We start from the raw sequence: 20,134 nt of genomic DNA, 5'->3' as shown, positions 1-20,134 counted from the left end.
CAGCAGGAGACTGACACCTGCAGACTTGTTGTTTTGGACTATCGCTCTCACATCAATATGGAGAATGGAATTGGTGGTGAGTAGGGAAGTCCTTGGGAGACAGCTGCAACTTTAAAAACAGAAGTGATGAGGGTTTGACCTAGGGCCAGGGTGACAGAGGTGGATGAAAGAAGGCGGTGGTGATAGAATCCATGTGAATGGGCTGGGCGTAGTGGCTCAGGCCTGTAATCCCAGCACTTTGGGAGGCTGAGGCAGGTGGATCACGAGGTTAAGAGAATGAGACCATCCTGGCCAACATGGTGAAACCCCATCTCTACAAAAAATACAAAAATTAGCTGGGTATGGTGGCGCATGCATGTAGTCCCAGCTACTCGGGAGGTTGAGGCAGGAGAATTGTTTGAACTCAGGAGGTGGAGGTTGCAGTGAGCCGAGATCGCGCCACTGCACTCCAGCCTGGCAACAGAGCGAGACACTGTCTAAAAAAAAAAAAAAAAAAAAGAATCCATGCGAATGGCTGTAGGGGAACAGGAGGAGGGGCCAATTTGGGCAACTCAGTGAATGGTGATGCTGGTAGCAAAGACAGGGAGAAAGGCTTTACTCCACTTTCAGCTCCTCACATCCAACCTACCCTTTTCCACCCAGCCCAAGGACACTTTTCTTTACAAACCTTCTTCCATCCTTATTTCCTTAGAGACCACTTCTTCCCAGAGTGGCTATTCTGGGATTCAGCTGTGGGCAATTTGCTCTCTAAGCATGAGGTTATTATTTCACCTGTATTAGGTCTGTTCCCTGCATGGGATTGTAGGACTGTTCTCAGGCCCAGGTCACATGCTTCTGTGCTATTCACCCCAGCCACTATTTCAGTGCCGGGCATTTACGAAGTCCAACAGGCAGTGGGGACTTGTGCTGTGCTTGCAAATGAAATCTTAAATATAAAATACATACCAAGTGGAGCTGCTCTGGTTAGTGTAGGGGGAGAAGGCCCAGAATCCAGGACCCTCGGCCTTCTCCTGTTTTTAGCAGCAGCCCCCAAGAACCTCCACTGTACCTAAGACCTCATTTCCTCTTCTAGGACAGAACTGGAAAACTTCTGGTTATGTGGACTGATCATGGGTTTTGAAGTCAGATAGATCTGGGTTCAAATCCTTGCTCTGTCACTTACTTAGGTATAATAGAGCAGACAAATGATGAAGACAAATGACAAGTGGCTCTAAGCCTCATTTTCCCCTCTGTAAAAAATATAACATTTTCTTTGTAGGGTTATTGTCAGGATGAAGTAAAATAATGCATGTAACAATCTCTGGCACTTATGAAATGCTCACTAGATTTTAATTGTCATTGCTAACAGTAAGAAGACACTTGTTAACTAATTGAGTGTCTGATCCTTATTGAATTGGTACATGTTCAGTCTAAATAAACTTCTTCATCCTCAGGTTAAGAAAAGCTAGGGTTGGGGTGAAGTCATGGTGAGCTTGGGATTATGAGAAGAATCAATCTTGTCTTACATTCCATCCACTCCATCAAACCAGAATCGCCTGCCTTTTCATGAAGGTCTATCAATATTTAATGTATGGGTGTCAGTTGCTGTAAACTGACCATACCCCAGCAACAACTTGAATTAATTATATGCAGGAGGAGAGAAAATAAAATGCCTTTTTCTCAGAGGCCCAAGTTTTACCAGCTACACGGAAAGCTGGAAACCACAAGGTGAACTTTCTGCAGATGGAGGACCCCGAAAAGAAAGTGAATCAGAAGAATGATGGCAAACCCCGGAAAGTACGATTTAAAATCTCCTCCTCCTACAGCGGTCGAGTACTGAAGCAGGTCTTTGAGGATGGGCAGGAATTAGAGTCACCAAAGGAGGAATACCCTCACAGTTTTCTGCAAGAGTCTCTTGAACCAATGGATGGTGTTTATGGGACTGGGGAAGCCCCCAGGCCCAGGGAAGCCCCCAGGCACCAGCTGTACTCCCCTAAGCTGACTGCTCAGAGGATCAGTGTGTTTAGAGAGGGTAATGCCTACACCTTGGCAGGCGGCCAGCCTCTGTTCAACGATTACAAGGCGAATGACCATAAGGTTGGTATTGTGCATGGCACATAGGCTTTAAGGGTAGGGCTTCCTAAAATGTGTTTAGAGAAATGCCTAAATGGTTCAGATTTGTGTCTTGCTCACCCTCTGGTACCAACGAGAGCAATTGGTGCACCAAATGGGAAGCTGTTATTAGACGAATATTTCCGGGGTAAAAATAACATGCTTGTTGACTACTAATTGGAAAGTGCAATGAGCATATATAGTATTCAAATTCCATCCAAGGTAATACATTGTAATTGGATCTTTGACTGAGTTTTCCTGGAATGTAAATTAAATAGAGGTGCAGTGGTTTTCAGGTTGTCAGACTGCGGTTTTAGACAATTATGCAGTCTTTTTGTTTCCTGAAAGAGCTGAGTATTTGAAAGTGCTCATTTTACTCCAGCCAATTATTCAGCTTGCAGTTTATCCATGTCTTGTTTTTTACCCCCATTGCCTTCCTCCTACTGCCTACTTTGTCTCTTTATTTTTCCTTTCCGTTGCTTGTTAGCATAAGCTCTGGGTAGTTGGAGTCCTGGGAAGGGATGGTGAAACGCAAATCAGCCAGAGGACATGTTACGTGGGGAAGAAGTTTGAGCTAATGGTTCAATTGAAACATGTGTTTAATCTATGAATTTCAATTACTTTCCAGTACCACAGATAATCAAAAGTCCATACATGATTTTCTTTTAAGGTAGTACCTGGAAAACATTCACTGATATCCAAAAATTCATAGGAGATGTATATATGCTGTCAGTGGGACCATTAATGCCTTTTTAAAAAAGATAAAATACAATTATGTAATGTATCCATGGTATTGATGAATAGCACACCAGGATGTGTTCTCATCTTTAAAGTGTGAGAGCCAGATAATTACTCTTGAATTATTTTTATTGTTAGTTTCCTAAGGGAATAGATAATGCATCTATTGCAGATAAATGTATTACTGGCTTTACTGGCATTGGTAATTATAGGCATGTTCACAATTACCAAAGATAACAGTAGGCTTGTTTTTGATATTAAAGGGGGCTGAAATGAATGACCTCTTATCTTAATGGGGTGACTTACGCATTACAAAGTGTCGTCACATGCTATCTCTGTCTGTATCAATGGCATTGGGTCTTCACCATAACCTTGGGGAGAAAAGCCAAAGTATGGTCATTCCCATTTTGCAGATGAGAAAAATTGAGGGCCAAGTTGTTAAGGGATCCATCTGATACTACAGGATCATTGGGTACAGAGTCAGAATAAGAATCCAGATCTGATTCTACAGATGTTTTTCTTTAGGGCATGTTCCTTTTTTCAGAGAACCATATTATTACATGATAATAATAGCTACCATTTGTTGAGTGCTTATTAGGTCCTAGGTACCTGGCTAGTCTTGTACTTACACTATTTCTTTTGAACTATGTCTTACTTGTAGATTTAGAATTCACAAAGTCACAGTTCATTCAAACCTTATACAAGGCCACAGTAGATACATTTTGGGTTGCTTGATCTTTATAAGTCATGTGCTAAATTTAGCATTGGTGTAAATGTATAATTTTTTTTTTTCTTTTTTAGAGACAGGGTCTCACTGTGTCACCCTGGTTGGAGTGCAGTGTTATGATCATAACTCACAGCAATCTCAAACTCCTGGGCTCAAGGGATCCTCCTGCCTCAGCTTCCCTGGTAGCTAGGACTATAGAATTTATAAATCTAGGTAAATGAGTCTCCATGGCAGCATGGCTCCGTTGGTTAAAACACAGTACTCTATGAGTTTTAGAGGCCACGTTGAAGGTCCAATTCCTGCTTGGCCTCGTTATCTCTGTTTTCTTTGTTTCCTGATCAAGTTCCCCATCCCAATCATAGCCAGCTTCTGAGCATGAGAGTGGCCAGGATGGATTCATGCAGCTCCATACCCTGGAACCGTTTGTCAATGTGGTATTTATGAAAAAGAAGAAAATGAGAGCTAATGTCATGACTTTTCAATAACGAATCCAAGTGTAAAACACCTCCTAGTAAATAGTGACTATGAGACTACATTGGGTAGCAATTAAGTGCAATAATTGAAAGCAAGGGCTCTGAACTCAAACAGATATATGTACACCATTGTTCATAGCAGCATTATTCTCAATTGCCTAAAGGTGGAAAGAACTCAAATGTCTATAGATTGATCAATGGATAAACAAGATGTGGTTTGTACATACAACACAATATTATTCAGCCTTGAAAAGGAAGGACATTTTGACACATGCACAACGTGGATGACCCTTGAAGACGTTATACTAAATGAAATAAGCCAGTCACGAAAACACAAATACTGTATGATTACACTTATTTGAGGTACCTAGAGTAGTCAAAATCATAGAGACAGCAAGCAGAATGGTGGTTGGCAGGGGCTGGGGGGTGGGGGCAGGGGAGAAGAAGAGTCATTGTTTCAATTTGGGAAGAAGAAAACGTTCTGGAGATGAATGGTGGTGATGGCTGCACAGTAATGTGAATGCGCTTAATGCCACTGAATTATACACTTAGAAAGGGTTAAAATGGTAAATTCTATGTTATGTACAGATTACCATGATGATAAATAGATATATTTTATATATGTATATAAAAAACAGGGCTTTGATGCCAGTCAAACCTGAGCTTGATGTTCAGTCCTACCCATTTACTGCCTAAGCTTGAACAAGCTAGTTAACTCTGTTGACCTTCGGCATCATTGTGATATGAGGGTAATCAAAGGACTTGCTTAAGAGAGTTGTTGTGATGATTTTAAAAGATAATACATAAGAAGCTCTTAGTATTGTGCCTGGCACATTTTATGCACTTAGCAAATGTTACCCACCATTGTAATAACGAGCAGGTTCTTATCAAAGAAATGTTGAGTCTTTTAAATTTTGTGTGATGGGTAGAGGAAAAGGTTATAAATAATTAAAATATTTTAAGCAATTAAAACTGAAGTTTATAAGGTTCAAAGAAAATGGAAGGGAAAAGGAAGGGAGGTAACATTTACTGAACACCTACTTTAAACATATTGCATAATTTCATCTTCACAAGATTTCTATGAGAGTTTTACAGATTGGAAAAACAGAAGTTCATAAGGGTTAACTAACTTGCAAATCTCACACAGTTGTCAAATAACATTTTAATACAATTTAAACTCAGGTCTGTCTATCTCCAAAGCCACTGAATTTCTAGTACCCAATAAGGCATTTCTGCATTTAAAAACAGAACAGTGGAAAGATTTAATAGTGCCTGATCAATAATCTCTAGGCATGTTGCCACAGACAAAAGAGTATTTACAAGTGCTCAATCACACAGGTTGCCATTCTGTGCACTAGGAGGAAATGAAAAATTCTTGGCTCTGTCCTGGCCCTCTATCATGTAGGAGTGGGTGTTCCTCATTGACATTTGATGTAACCACATAATGTGAACTTTCATTACACCCAGAGAGTTTCCTTAGACACAAGGAAGAATTTGCCTATCAGGGTAACTAAAACTTTTACACCTTAAAAGTGATTTGAGACCCTCCATCTTTGGGGTACATCAAAAAATAAACTTGCTATCTTGGGTGTCTCACTGAGCAGCTCAGAAACAGGGGTTTGGAGTAGGTGATCTCAGATTCTCTTAGCATATTGAGAGTTTTGTCTTGAAAAAAAGAAATCAGCTCTAGAAATGAAAAGCTTCCTAGTAACTGAACCTCATTGGCTATTACTAGTAGTAGAAATGGAACCTTCCAAAAGTACCACCATCCTTATCTTCTGATATTCAGAAACTGATAGTCCAGAGTGTGAAATAAGAATCCAGCCTGCATAAAACAATAGGAAATGGAAGCTGCTACACGATCCCTTGAAGAAAGGGAGAGAAAATAGGACCAGATAGGAAGCTTGTGGCTTAATAAATAATTATTGCAAACTCCATGGGTGTTTCAAGAAAGAGAGCCTGAATATTGAAGTCTTGCTCAAGCCAGGTTATGGCTGAATATACAAGGGCCTTAAATACAAGACTGCTTAACTGTAGCATATAAATAGATTTGGTTTATACAGTCTTACAAGCAGGGCAGAATATTTCATGCTGAGGTATTTAGTTGTGTAGTATGATTGTGCATGCACTACAGAAGAATAATTTTAAATAACAACAATGGCAACAATACTCACAATCTGCATAGTATCTCCAGCTTTTGTGAACACTGTTTTACAGGTTTTTCATGGCACCTCCCACCCCCAGAAGTTGACACAGGAACCTTGCTCAATCAGCAGAGAAGCCAATAGAGTGTTGGAGAAGGTACTGAGACTTGGGTTCCTAAGTATGAACTCTTACATCGCTAGGTTTAGGGATGTTAGAGGCTCCCTGAGGGGAGGCTGGGGTAATTGGAGGGCACTCAAGAGTCTCAGGACAACACATGTTTACCACTCATTTCTGTATTTTAATTACTAGCTTGTCTGTGGCGATGCTGGATGTCAGTCCCTTTGCAAATGAGCAAACTAAAGTTGAGAGGTTACATGACTTTCCTGTATGTCACAATCACACTACACAACTAAATACCTCAGCATGAAATATTCTGCTCTGCTTACAGAACTGTACAAACCAAATCTGTTTAGATGCTGCAGTCAGGCAGTCTTTTATTTAAAGTAATTTCTAAACAGTTACCCTCCAGTCCTCTTTTCTGCACTGTGGTATTGTCCAGGTTTATTCCTGAGCAAATGATTAAGAAACACATGAAAAATCCATGCAAGAGAACAAAAGCTATTAATAATGATGCTTTAGAAGTCTATTTATTGGCACAGATGATTTTCATATTATATAGGTAATGAAAAAATAGGTTGCAACAGAGTATATATTATGATCCTATTTTTTTGGGGGAGGAAATACTTTTAAATAGTGTGATATAGGTGTAAAAATATGGGCTTTAGGATGACAGATTGGATTTCAATTCTAGTCACAGTGCCCGAGTAACTCTGTCACCTTGGTGAGGCACTTAACCCCACTGAGGCTCAGTCTCCTCACCTTAAAATGTGGAAACCATAGCATCTGCCTCATAGGGATGTTTGGGGAGAAACCGAGACAATGTTGGTAAAATGCCTAGCATGATGCCTGAGACACAAATAGTGCCAATAAAAGGTATCTACTAATATTATTATTTATGCTGATAAAAAATTGGAGAGATATTTATATAAAACAAAAAAGTATCCCTCTGTATTTATTAAACACTCATTGTACCTAGTCCTGCATTGGCTGTTGGGGTATGCAGTACAAATAGAAGCTCTAGCCCCTGCCCTCCAGACTCTCATACTGAGTAGTTCAGCTTTGATTGGTCACCAGCAACAGGAAGAAGGAAGCTGGCTTTCATGGCTTTTAGAGAGAGCAAACAGACCAGGGAATGAACTGTGACTTTGGGGTCTGATGGGATCAAAAATGCTGGGTGGTGGAAGTTCCTTCTCTGCTCTTTCCTGGTGTGTTGGACAGGTTCTGCAGCCCTCTACTTGGTGATTGGTGGTAAAGTTTCCATGCTCATTCTCCATTTCTCTAGCCCCTACCTATTATAGATTTTGGAAAGATAATCATCTACACTAATAACCTGAAAATCATTCGAACCCCAATGGACAAGAGAGACTTTGTGAGGAAAATTCTCCAGAAGGAAGAAGAGGCTGAAGAAGAGTCTCTGATGAACAAAGAAGAAAGCTGTGGAGGCAGGGACCAGCAAGATAGACCTTTGGTGGAGGCAGAAAGCACATTCCCCCATAACCGGTATACACAGGTGCGTTGGGGAGCTTGACTGTCCTACTTGGAGTTGGCCCTACAGCAATGGTCTCCAAGCTGGCTTGATTGTGCACTGCTTAAGTAAAACCTTTTGAATATGAATACTTAAGATATCTAAATTTGAAGATATGAGGAATTTTAACATTTGTTATATTTTAATGGTACATTGTTAGCAATAGCAGTTATAAGTCCATATTTCAGATTCTCTAAATTTTTAATTTTTTGGCTGACTTCTTTTTAGATTTGATTAAATATTTATTGTTTTTGCTGTACAATGTGGTTTATGAACAGCTGGTTCTAGAGGTGGAAAAAAATCAGCCCTATTTTCTTTTTTCTTTCTTTCTTTTTTTTTTTGAGAAGGAGTTTCGCTCTTTTTGCCCAGGCTGGATTGCAATGGCATGATCTTCGCTTACTGCAACCTCTGTCTCCTGGATTCAAGTGATTCTCCTGCCTCAGCCTACAAAGAAGCTGGGATATCAGGCATCCACCACCATGCCTGTCTAATTTTTCTTGTATTTTTAGTAGAGACAGGGTTTCACCATGTTGGCCAGGCTGGTCTTGAACTCCTGTCTTCAAGTGATCCGCCTGCTTCGGCCCCCCAAAGTGCTGGGATTACAAGCATGAGCCACCACACCTGGCCTGGCCCTTTCTTTTCTTATAGGTTCACTTGTTCTTCTGTTATTGGTGTTATCCTTGATCCATAGTCTCCTGGAAGACATTATGTAAAGTCATGATTCCATTTGGCAGATCAGTTTAGTTAAAACTAAGGAGTATCCTTTGTAAATCCACTAGACCAGGCACAAGTAAACTGCAATATGTTGCAATGTGCTGAAAGTGAACAAATGAGCTGGACGCCACTGTCAGCAACATTTGAACGTCACTCTTACTCTAGGGTCCCTTGAGTACCACACTTGTCTAGTGACGGCCTAACCTAATATGGCTGTCGGTGTCCACCAGTTTATTAAAAGTTAGTATAAAAATTCCTTTAAAAATGTGAATAAAGCTTAATATCTGCCTAATTGTAGATAAAAAGCAAATATAAATAGTTCCAATGTTTTCCTCTCATACCCCTTAGAAGTGTGTACACACCACCCTGGAAACCATTGCTCAGACATGCTCACACTGGGGGAGGAGGGCTGATAGTCATTAATTCACAGTGTGAGGTTGGGGGTGGAGGAAGCAATTTTGATGAATTTAAGCCAAAAGATTAAAAGCTTGGGTAGCTGGATAAATGAATTTTCTCTCTCTTAGATTCCATCTCTTGGGACTTGATGTTTTCACTTTAATCTCCTGGGATCGCTATGGAAAAATGGGTCAGGGGCTTTCTGGAACTTGAGTGATGTCTCCACTCTGGGAGGGTTCAGATGATGGAACAAGAAGGTCATGACTGGGCTTTGAGTGATGGCCTTAGACAAGAGGCACCAAAGGCTCCTTCTTATCTCATTTCTCCCATATCATGAGTCTATCTACCTCTCCACAATTTCTCTAAAATCTACTTTTTTCTTTCTTCCTTTCTACCTCTCCTTCCTTTCCCCTAGAGCATAAGCAACTGGGACTCTAGCAAAAGGTTCTGAAAGCTCTGCTCACATCCACTCACGTACTTTCCAACCTGCCCCCACACTCAAAAATATATTTTTAAATGTAATCTGATTAGGTCATCCCCTTTGTCACTGTATTAGTCCGTTTTCACATTGCTATAAAGATGGTACTTGAGACTGAGTAATATATAAACAAAGGAGGTTTCATTGACTCACAGTTACAGATGGTTGGGAGGCCTCAGGAAACTTACAATCTTGCTGGAAGGTGAAGGGGAAGCAAGGCACGGCTTACATGGAAGTAGGGCAGAGAAAGAGAGAGACAGTGCTTGAGAAAGTCCCATGCTTTAAAACTACCAGCACTGGTGAGAACTCACTTATCACGAGAACAGCATGAGGGAAACCGCCCCCATGATCCAATCACCTTCCACCAGGTTCCCCCCTTGACACATGGAGATTACAATTCAAGATGAGATTTGGATAGGGACACAGAGCCAAACCATATCAGTCACCCCCTCTAAGCTTTCAGTGTCTTTTCATTGCTTGGGAGAAAACCCCAAACTCCTTACTTGTCCTAGAAAGCTCTGTGTAGCCTGGCCTCTGTTGGCCCCTCCAGCATCATCTCTTACACATCTCTTCTCATGCTCTTGGCCCCAGACACACTGCCCATCTCTCCATCTCCATCCCTCATGTATTATTTTCTCTTTCCTACCAGAGGCCAATCCCCTCTGCCTTGAATGTCCCCAGACTCCCTACCACCTTGCCTTCAGCTTCTGAGATCTCAGAAGAGGCATCACTTCCTCATAGGGAGGAAGTGATCCTCAGAGGGATCTTCCCTGGCTTCCATGAGGAAAAAATCCTATAGGATTGACCTGTCAGTGCACCTTACACCCCTCTTCACAGTTGCAATCTTACTTTAATTTGTGTGATTATTTGCTCTTACCAATTAGGTCTCCATGAGGGCAGGCCTGGCCATGTTTACGCTGGGTGCAACATTGTAGTTCCAGTATCAGAAAAATACAGCCTGGCATATAACAGATAACCAGTGAATATTAGTTAAATGTTTGTGGAAAGAATACTGGAATTTGAGACCAAAGTGCCAGCTGGTAAGAAGTCTGGCCATTACCTTCTCTCATCTTCTATGCAGAACTATTAAGAACCTATCCTGGGCCGGGTGTGGTAGTTCAGGCCTGTAATCCCAGGCAGAGGAGGGAGGATCCCTTGAGCCCAGGAGTTTGAGACTAGCCTGGGCAACATAATGAGACCTGTCTTTACAAAAAAATTTTTTTTTTATAAAAGAACCTAACCTGGCAGCAGGCAGATGACTGAACATGTTGATCCAAAGCGCTACCTTCCCACTATAAAATTTTTAAATTCTATTATCTATCATACTATATTGTAAGTTGTAGGAGCATGTATTTTCAGAAGAGGACCAGAAATGATAAAAGGCAGGTTATACTTCAGGCCTGATTACAAAAGCAAGAGTAAGCCTGATATGACAATTACCTTTAAGCTCAATTTGGAGAGATCTGTGTTTTTTAGCTGTAATACTATAAACTAGGACAGAGGTGTGCAGCAGAAGTTTGCTGTGAAAAGTTATATTTCACTTGTCTGTCCTTTAAACTCTGTTTTAAATTGCTATTTGTTTGCCCAATCCCTCATGCAGTAAATGCTCAGACAAGTTTTATTTCAAAAGAGAAGGTCAAAGAACATCAAGGAGCCCCTTCTGACCAAGACCCTCTTTGTTCTGTTAGGTGGAACGGGGCAGCAGTGAGAATCTGATGAAAGAGTAGCGCAAGGCTGAAAGCCGGGCCAGACTTGAGCCTCTGTATTAACTATCAAAGAAGAGGAGAGGAATAATTGAATTGAGCCACAGCAAAAGGTGGAAGGGGAAAAATTTGGCTTTGTGCTCAGTGAATTTGAGGCCATAAATCATCTGGGCTTCTTTATGCTTTATGTGATCTCACTCTGAGATAATAGCAATAATCATCTCATCATAATCAAAAGCATAATAGCTGCCATTTATTGAGGACTCACGATAGCTAGGCACCATGACCAATGCTCCATGCAATAGTTCATTTAACTCTTTCAAGAACCCTGTGAGGTAGATATTATTAAAAGTCACATTCTGCAGCTAGGGAAACTGAGGCTCAGAGAGGTTAAATAACTTGCCAGAGGACATTACAGCCAGTAGTCAAATCTAGGTCCATCTGTTGAACAATCTCATGACCATAACCACCCTATTTTGCAGTCTCAATTGGCGTTGGTTACCATCTTCAGGGCTACACAAGCCTTGGAGTCTTCAGTAAAAGATCAAGCCCCTCTTCTTGGTCATGGAGCTAGTAAGAGGTGGATTGGTGGGTCTGTTGGGTTCTAGAATCTAAGCAATGCTGTGCAACTATGTTCTATATCCTACTAAATATTTTCTGAGAATAATTTAAAAGATAGAAAGGAAGAAAGAGGCTTATAGTATATAAGTCTTGTATAGAGTGGTACTTATTAAATACTTGCTGAATTAACTGAATGATTAAAAAGAGCATGTTGAGGGTAAGTGGTCAGAGAGTGGTAACCCAGAATAAGAATGGAAACTCCAGTGAAACTTCTAATAATGTAGCGCACCCTAGAACTATATGACATTAGGTATAATTTGATGGGAGACTTGTTCTTATTCTCTACAGCAGGCTTACTAGGTCATTTCATTAATCTTTCAATATCTGATCTGGCATTTTATGCAAATGAATTTTTGGATCACATGTATAGCATTATGGTAGGATTTTACTGTACTTTCCCTTGCAGTGTGGACTTATATTATTAAAATCTCACGGGTATGAAGTACAAAACATAAAACCTAATGGATTTGGCAGGAAATGAATCGTGGCAATTTGTTTTAAGAATATTTTTGCAAATACGTATTATTTTGAATATTTTAAGAGAAGAAAACAAATTCTCCACTGTTAATATACTAAAATATGGTAACAATCAATAAAATATTAACAAAAGGGTACATAGACATGATTTGAGTTTTTGTCAATTGGGTAATTACTTTCACTCCTTAAATCTAGAATAAATAAAATTCGGTACCTTCTTAGGCAATTTGCAGCATGATGGAGCTATTTTCAAAACTTATGCCTCCCTTTTCAGGGATTATTTTTATTCTTACATTATAAATGAAAGCTGAATGAGTTGGGTAGAGCTACCCAGTGGACTCCTGCTGTCTTGTTGGTCCCTAGAATTTAAGAACAGGAAGGGTTCTCCAGACATCAGTGTTCATTTGTTTATTCATTTGGCACAAGTAGTGTGCCAGGCACTGCACTAGGTGTTTGGGAAGTGATGGTGAAATGGTACAAGTCCAGAGAGCTCCCTGTCTAATCAACAGGAACTTTCATTGGAGTATGGGATACCTGTCACGCCAGGGACAGTACAGGTGGCCATGGGGGTGGGGGAACTCCTGGTCCAGAGTGGTGGGTGGGCAAGGCTTCCTGGAGAAAGAGCTGCTAAGCTGATTTCTGGGGACAAGTAGGAGTTGGCCACATTGGGAGTGGGGAAAGGTCCCTAGAGACCAAGTACAGAGAGGCCCATGAACAAGATCCTGATGAAAGAAGTGACAAAAAATTTAAATCAGCTAAGGAGACTGGGTTTTATCCTGAGGTTTTATCTGGAGGGCAAGTGTTCATTAAAAAGTTTCCTGAGTGCTTTCTATGTGGCAGTGATACTGCAGGCAACTTAATGAGCATCAGTGGGGAGAACATACTACAAGACCAGAGGCATGGGTCCACACTCAGTTCATGCCATAGTCAGTGGGCTGTTGGGCTAGGATTGTAGTTCTGGGATGAAGAAAGCAGGATGGATTTGAGATTTTCAGAAGCTGAAATGGCCAGGACTTGGTACTGGATTCGCCAGGTTTCAATCTAGTGTCTCCCTTTATTTCTGGGAAGGTTCATAGTCTATAAGGAGTACCAAGATCACCAATTTCCTATGGCTTTAAGGGGGACAGCAAGACAATAGCCAAGAAACATTTTCTGGAGAGCGGGAGTCAATAACTGGAGATTTGTTAGCAAGGCTTAGAAGTGAACTAACTGTTATGGTAAACCTATGATCTGACAGATAATATTGCATTATATATATTCTCTCTTTAATGTTCCAGCTACTCAGAAGGGTAAGCATTATTATTCACATTCTATAAATAAAGAAACAGATTGGGAGAGGCGAAGGGAACTATTCAAGTTGCATGGCTGATGGCAGACATAGCCTCAGTCCTAGTCTATTAACTCCAAAGTACAGAGCTCTTAATCACTGGGCCTTAGCTCTCAAAGAGAATAAAGATATAAGTACTGTAGCATTCAGAGCTAAGCTTTGAAGGATTGTAACATTTATTGATTCATTCATTTCTCCACTCAGTCTCTCAGTCACACAGAACAGTCTTTCTTGGGCACTTACTATGGACAACTACAATGAGGGGCTGTGTACATAGGCATTAGGAGCATGCATTCTGGTGCTCAAATCCCTGGGATGAGAGCCCACCTCTTCCTCTTTCAAGCTGTGTGTGTGACCATTGGTAAACAACTTCTTAGTATCCCATTTTCCCATCTGCAACACAGGGATAATAATACACTATCTCACTGGGATTTTGTGAGGATTAGATGGATGATATATAGGAAGCTCTTAGAACAGCACCTGGCACCTATCAGGCATGCTACAAGGGTTCACTCGTAGTATTTGGCAATAAGGAAAATAAAGTCCTTGCCCTTTATGGAGCTTACAGAAAAAACAGGTCAGAGATAGTGACAAGGGCAATGAAGATCATGAAGTCTCGGAATGCAAAGTGTGGTGGCAGGGGATGCCATCTTAGAGATGTCCACCAGGGGAATCCTCTCTGATAAAATTGCTGTGACTGTTCTGGGTCCCAGCCGATTCTCTCACTGACATCCATGGGAAGCATTTTCCTCTATTCTGTCCCAGTCTTTGCTGTAGTCTAGTACTGTTTTGATCTGCATGTGAACAACAGACTTGAACTGCTGCTTTAACTAAACCCTAACCTGTTTCTTGCAGGAAGGGGATATTCCCGAGGACAGCTGTTTTCACTGCCGAGGGTCGGGCAGTGCCACCTGCTCTCTGTGCCACGGCAGCAAGTTCTCGATGCTGGCCAACAGATTTAAGGAGTCCTATCGGGCCCTGAGGTGCCCTGCCTGCAATGAGAATGGCCTACAGCCTTGCCAGATTTGCAATCAATAGTCCGTGGCTTTTGCATGTCCACTGTTATCTTACCCTCCCTGAAGTTCTTTCTAATAAACCACCCCCTTCTCCTTCTGCCTCTCCCAACAAGGAGGCCGCAGTGGCTGCAGTCACTCCCACTGCTGGCAAAACTCAATTATCTGGTGACATTTTGTGAGGCTGGTAACATCTCTGTGTGGGTCTAAGTGGCAGGGGCATTTTCGAATTAGAGTCTGCTTTGAAACTGGTTCTAAAATTATCCTTCCAGGATGGTGTGAGTGTATCTCACTTGACTTAGCTCAGTTTTCTCCTTGCTTCAGTGAACAAATACATGTACACTTCAGGCATCAGGTTGGGAGTTATTTTGCAAAATTATGTGGTGAGAAAGGAATAAGAAAGGCAGGTTTCTGATACACTGAATTCTTGTTGCTTATAATGCATCTCAAATGATTGTTGGTCAAATTGAATTTCTGATTAAGCAGAAGAAGAAAGAGGCAGCCAATGCTGAACGCACTAACAGGCCACAGCAAGCGAAATGGGATGTTCATTCTGGAGACAGGCAAGCCAAAAAGCCTTCCCTTTCAAAGTCCTGAACCTCTTCCATGCGGTGTGCTTGGATAATATTTATGCAGACGGTGAGCAATACTATTTCTTAAGTCAACAGGAGATAAGACATTTTTGCGTGCCTCTCACTACTGAGGTTATAAGCCAAGTCAAAGCTATTTATGATAAATTTGGTGCTCAAATATGTGTGTATGATATAACTTCTTCCAGCCCCTGAATTACTACCAAATAAATAAATCCACTTGAAGTCTAGAACCTAGCTATGATCTCTTCATAAAGGACTGCAGGTATTTTATAGATTACCTACTGGAAATCTCTAAAAGAAAAGAATTAACCAAGGCTGATTTTTAGCAGTAATGTTTCTACTCTCCATGAATATGCATAGTAAGGATGATTCTTTCCTCTTGAGGTTGGTTATAAAATTAGAACATACTTTTGTTAATGAACTTTTGTAGCTCTAACACCCACTCCCCAAGCCCTTAAGAATAACACTGCAAAATTTATCTCTTGAGACCTGCTGCGTTCTGTGATAATAATTTTGATTTCATAACTTAATAATTTCTCAGGATTTGTTTGTTATTCTCTAATATTCAGCATTTAATATAATTTAACAATGGAATGCTTTTCAGGCAATATAAATACTTCTAATAAAAAAGATTAAAATATTTTTGAAGCCATGATAGTTTTGCCTGTCCTTTCATACTCAGGAGTTACCATATTGCTCACCAGTTTTCTTTGCTCCTGTCCTTAACCATTATGCCTCCTGCTTCGGTTTATGTTTTCTCACAGCTGTTGGCTCTTCTGCCTTTTCAGAAGGAGGGATGTCGAGAGTGTATTCTGCTTTAAAATTTTTTTTTTATGGGAGACAGAGTCTGCTCAGTTGCTCAGGCTGGAGTGCAGTGGCACGATTTCGGTTCATTGCAACCTCTGCCTCCCAGGTTCAAGCAATATTCCTGCTTCTGCCTCCTGCGTAGCTGGGATCACAGGCACTCGCCACCACTCCCAGCTAAATTTTGTATTTTTAGTAGAGACGGGGTTTCATCATGTTGGCCAGGCTGGTCTCCAACTCCCCACCTCAGGTGATCCGCCCACCTCGCCTCCCAAAGTGCTGGGATTATAGGCGTGAACCACCACGCCTGGCCCTATTCTGTTTTTTGACAAGAACATTCCATCACAAATATTGTTTGAGCCCCGCTGCACACAGGACAGTATTCCAAAGTGCTTCATGTATCGTGTTACCCAGAGAGGCATCATCCCTTTGGTATCTCATGGGACTTAGTTTTAGAGGAGGAGATAGATACATAAATGGATAACTGAAATGCACTGTGACAAGTGCTGGGATAGGATCATTACAGGGAGCATTTGGAGCATGCAGAAGGGGCATCTAATTTAAGCCTTAGTGGGGTTATGGAGGTTGCCCAGAGGAAAAGGTGTGAGCAACCTCAGCTTCTGTAAAGAGCCTTTAATGTTTTTCATCACATAATAAATAACCTACTAATGATCACATTTATTGTGTTCATTTCACAAGTATTCATTTATTATTGTGGTAGGAACATTTGACATGAGAACTACCCTCGTAATGAATGTTTAAGTTTACACTATGTTATTGTTGACTATCCACAAGTATTTATGGAGCACCGAGGACGAATCATAGACAAACTAAATGCTCCTGCAAGCTTACATTTTGGTGAAGGAATGTAGACAACTAAATATATAGATTTATGAAATAATATATATGTTTATGCAATAAATATAGCCTATAGAACAAAATATATATATTTATATATAATAAGCTATATATATAACACATAAATTACATACATACATACACACACATATGTAAAATATAGTGTTAAAAAGGATAAAAGGCTGGGCGCAGTGGCTCACACCTGTAATCCCAGCACTTTGGGAGGCCGAGGCGGGCGGATCGCCCAAGGTCGGGAGATGGAGACCAGCCTGACCAGCATGGTGAAACCCCGTCTCTACTAAAAATACAAAAATTAGCTGGGCATGGTGGCAGGCACCTGTAATCCCAGCTACTCGGGAAGCTGAGCCAGGAGAATCGCTTGAATCCAGGAGGCGGAGGTTGCAGTGAGCCAAGATGGCGCCCTTAGGCTCCAGGCTGTGCAATAGAGTGATACTCTGTCTCAAAAAAAAAAAAAAAAAAAAAAAAGGATAAGAGGATTTATCCCTTTTCTGAAGTAAAAAAGAAAACACTAAGGAGGATGGAGGACTAGATCAGGTTGCAATTTTTGGTCGGGCGTGGTGGCTCATGCCTGTAATCCCAGCACTTTGGGAGGCTGAGGCGTTCGAGACTGGCCTGACCAACATGGTGAAACCCCCGTCTCTACTAAATACAAAAAAATAGCCAGACGTGGTGGCACATGCCTGTAATACCAGCTACTTGGGAGGGCGAGGCAGGAGAATCGCTTGAACCCGGGAGGTGGAGGTTGCAGTGAGCCAAGATTGTGCCATTGCACTCCAGCCTGGGCAACAAAAGCGAAACTCCGTGTAAAAAACAAAACAAAACAAAAAAACCCAAAAGGTTGCAATTTTTAAATTAGCTTGCAGGGAGGCTTCTTGAAAAGGTGCCATTTATCAGGTTGAGATTGATGTCTAGGACTACAAACTAAAAATAAAAATAAAAAATAAGAAAAGGTGTCATTTAAAGAAAGGCCTAAAGGAGTTGAGGGAGCGAGCTGGGAAGGTGTCTGGAGTAAGACTATCCCAGGCAGAGGAAACAGCAAATGCTAGACTCGGGAAGAAGAGCGCCCGCACCTTTGAAGAGTAGGGAAGGAGCCCCCGTGGCTGGTCTGGGTGAGCATGCGACAGCAGCGGGGATGACGTCGGAAGGGAAGGTTCTTGTGTGTCACGGCAGGGGCGCCTCGCTCTGAAGCCACCATGAGAACTCGGGTTTTACTCTGAGTGAGGGCCTGCTGTGGATAGAGCCTGTTTTCTGTTACAGCCCTCCTCACTCCCTTTCAATCCCCCGCCCCCTTGCTGCTGGGGCAGGAGAACTGCAAACTGCACTTCCCAGACCCCCTTGCCCGCTGGCTTCCTGTTAGGTGCGCCAGGACGCTGGGAGAGGAGAGGAAGAGCCTTCCTTTTTTTGAAACGGGTTCCCGGCAGCCTTCCCGTAGGGCAGCTGTAGGAGCAGCAGCAGCTGGAAATGCTGGCCGGCTGCTTGCTTCCACCGGTAGCTGCTTTAGTGACTCTGGTTGTGGGCTCGCTGTAACACCATTTTCCTTTTTGTTCCTCCTTCCTAGGGGTGGTAGTTGGCTACCTGCAATCACAAATCTTTGTAACCAGTTCCCTGTATTTCCTCTGTTGGAAATATCTGGAATGGTTTCTGTTTTCTTGATTGGACATTGACTGGAGCAGAGGAGGGTCATGGTCTGATGATTTATGTTTTAACAGGCCACTCGGGCTGCTGTCTTGAGAGGAGACACCACTGGCAAGGGCAGAAATGGGAGGCCAGCTAGGAGATATTGCAGTAATCTTGGTGGCAGCTAATGGTGCCAGTGTGGTATCAGTGGACGTGATAAAAAGTGGTCGGACTATGGATATATTGTGAAGATAGAACCATAAGCTCTACCGTCCTTTGAACTCAGGAATATTGCTGTGACCCCTTGTATGCAAAACATACATACCTGAGTTCTTTGCCTATTACTGGAGACAAGTTTGCACTAAAATATCCACTTCCTGATTTGTGAACTGTAAGTATTTGCCAGTGGGTTGGGCAGGGTTAGGGGTAAGTTTAAACAAGGTTAGCCAACTGGTACTCCACTAAGACTACAAGAATCCTTTCAGAGCTAGAAGCAAACACGAAGGTTAAAAAAATATCATCATGATGCTGTGATTAAAATAATACTATATCCTTAGAAAGCTAAAAAAAATTTAATAAATACACGTCTTAAAAATGTAACATTTATTCATTCATTTATTCATTGAATACTTTTTTGTTAGATTTCTACTATGTTCTGGGCATTTGTACTAGGTCCTCATAAGACAAAGATGAAAAAGGATTTAGTACTTATCGTTAATGAAATTACAGTCTTGGGCCTCTAGTTGGCATAGTAACTGAATTTGGCCCCACAGTTTGGGGAGGACACTATTGCTACCCTTTGCTACTTAGTCCAGTAACTTTCATTCGTCTGCTTGAGGTCAAGTTAGATTGGCCTGGTTTGGGGGCTGTGTTTGTTACAGAATGTATGTATGCTTTTATTTAAATTATCAAGCACCTATTAGCCTTAACTGCAAGCAAGGCATTGCTCTAAGCAGTTCACACTTAACCGGCTCCTAAATCGTCTTAAAGTTGAATTAATTCAGTTTATTGACCATCTCTTAGTCTCACTCATACTGTTCCTTTCCATGCCATGCTCAGCCAGAGTAAATACACAGGTCCTTTCTGTGATCCTCACAAACATCTTGCCTTACTAGGCCTTTGTGGGTGTAACTGTACTGAAACTGGGGATCTACCTAGGGGACTGATACTGCATCATAGTAATGAGAGGACTTCACAAGACTTCTGTAGACTGTGCCAGCCACTTAGCATCCTTCTTCTGGTTCCTCCTTCCCTCCCTGCCTTCCCATCCCAGCTGACCCTTATTCTTCTTACTCTGTTGCCAGAATGACTCATCTTTATGGCTCCTATTTCCAACTGTGGCTCAGCCTCAAGGCTTATCTACTCTTCACACACAAAGATCTGTAGAGACCAGGAAACTTCTTTTTCACAGACCCCACCCTCCTTGAAGGACACTTGTGGTTTGAAATGGCAATATGTTCCCCTCCCTACCTGCCTAAGGGGCTCTGTGCAGCGGGAAGGGCAGAGTCCATAGGCCTTAAACCTTTGCTCCTATAGCAACTCTACTTTTTCTTCCTTGTTTTCATTTTGGTTTCCAGGTAAGATCCCTGCTGAAGATAGCATAGTACATTTAAAAATTTTTGAAAACAGAGTTAACTATTTACTTTGTGATCCGTACTTTACTTTTCCAAATTAAACTGGCCAAAGACATCAT

General features: G+C 41.6%; 1 protein-coding gene across 1 annotated transcript; it reads left to right on the top strand.

The window, feature by feature from the left end:
- The first annotated feature begins 1,722 nt into the window (after positions 1-1,722).
- LOC135971155 (glutaredoxin domain-containing cysteine-rich protein 2) lies at positions 1,723-15,443 on the top strand. Its single transcript, XM_065545982.2, has 3 exons — positions 1,723-2,076; positions 7,577-7,804; positions 14,391-15,443. Exons 1-3 carry the CDS (start codon positions 1,723-1,725, stop codon positions 14,571-14,573), a joined length of 765 nt encoding a protein of 254 aa, XP_065402054.1. The 3' UTR covers positions 14,574-15,443.
- The last annotated feature ends 4,691 nt before the right edge of the window (positions 15,444-20,134 follow it).

This window comes from Macaca fascicularis, chromosome 6, assembly GCF_037993035.2.
Source record: "Macaca fascicularis isolate 582-1 chromosome 6, T2T-MFA8v1.1".
Taxonomy (NCBI): Eukaryota; Metazoa; Chordata; class Mammalia; order Primates; family Cercopithecidae; genus Macaca; species Macaca fascicularis.
The sequence above is the reverse complement of the archived record's forward strand: the minus strand, read 5'-3'. Positions and strand labels throughout refer to the sequence as shown.

Bases quoted from the DNA above. Each gene is read 5' to 3' on its own strand.
- LOC135971155 (XM_065545982.2), top strand. From the start codon at position 1,723: ATGGAGGACCCCGAAAAGAAAGTGAATCAGAAGAATGATGGCAAACCC. The intron at 2,077-7,576 runs GTTGGTATTGTG...CCATTTCTCTAG, and splicing joins ACAAGGCGAATGACCATAAG to CCCCTACCTATTATAGATTT. The intron at 7,805-14,390 runs GTGCGTTGGGGA...TGTTTCTTGCAG, and splicing joins CCCATAACCGGTATACACAG to GAAGGGGATATTCCCGAGGA.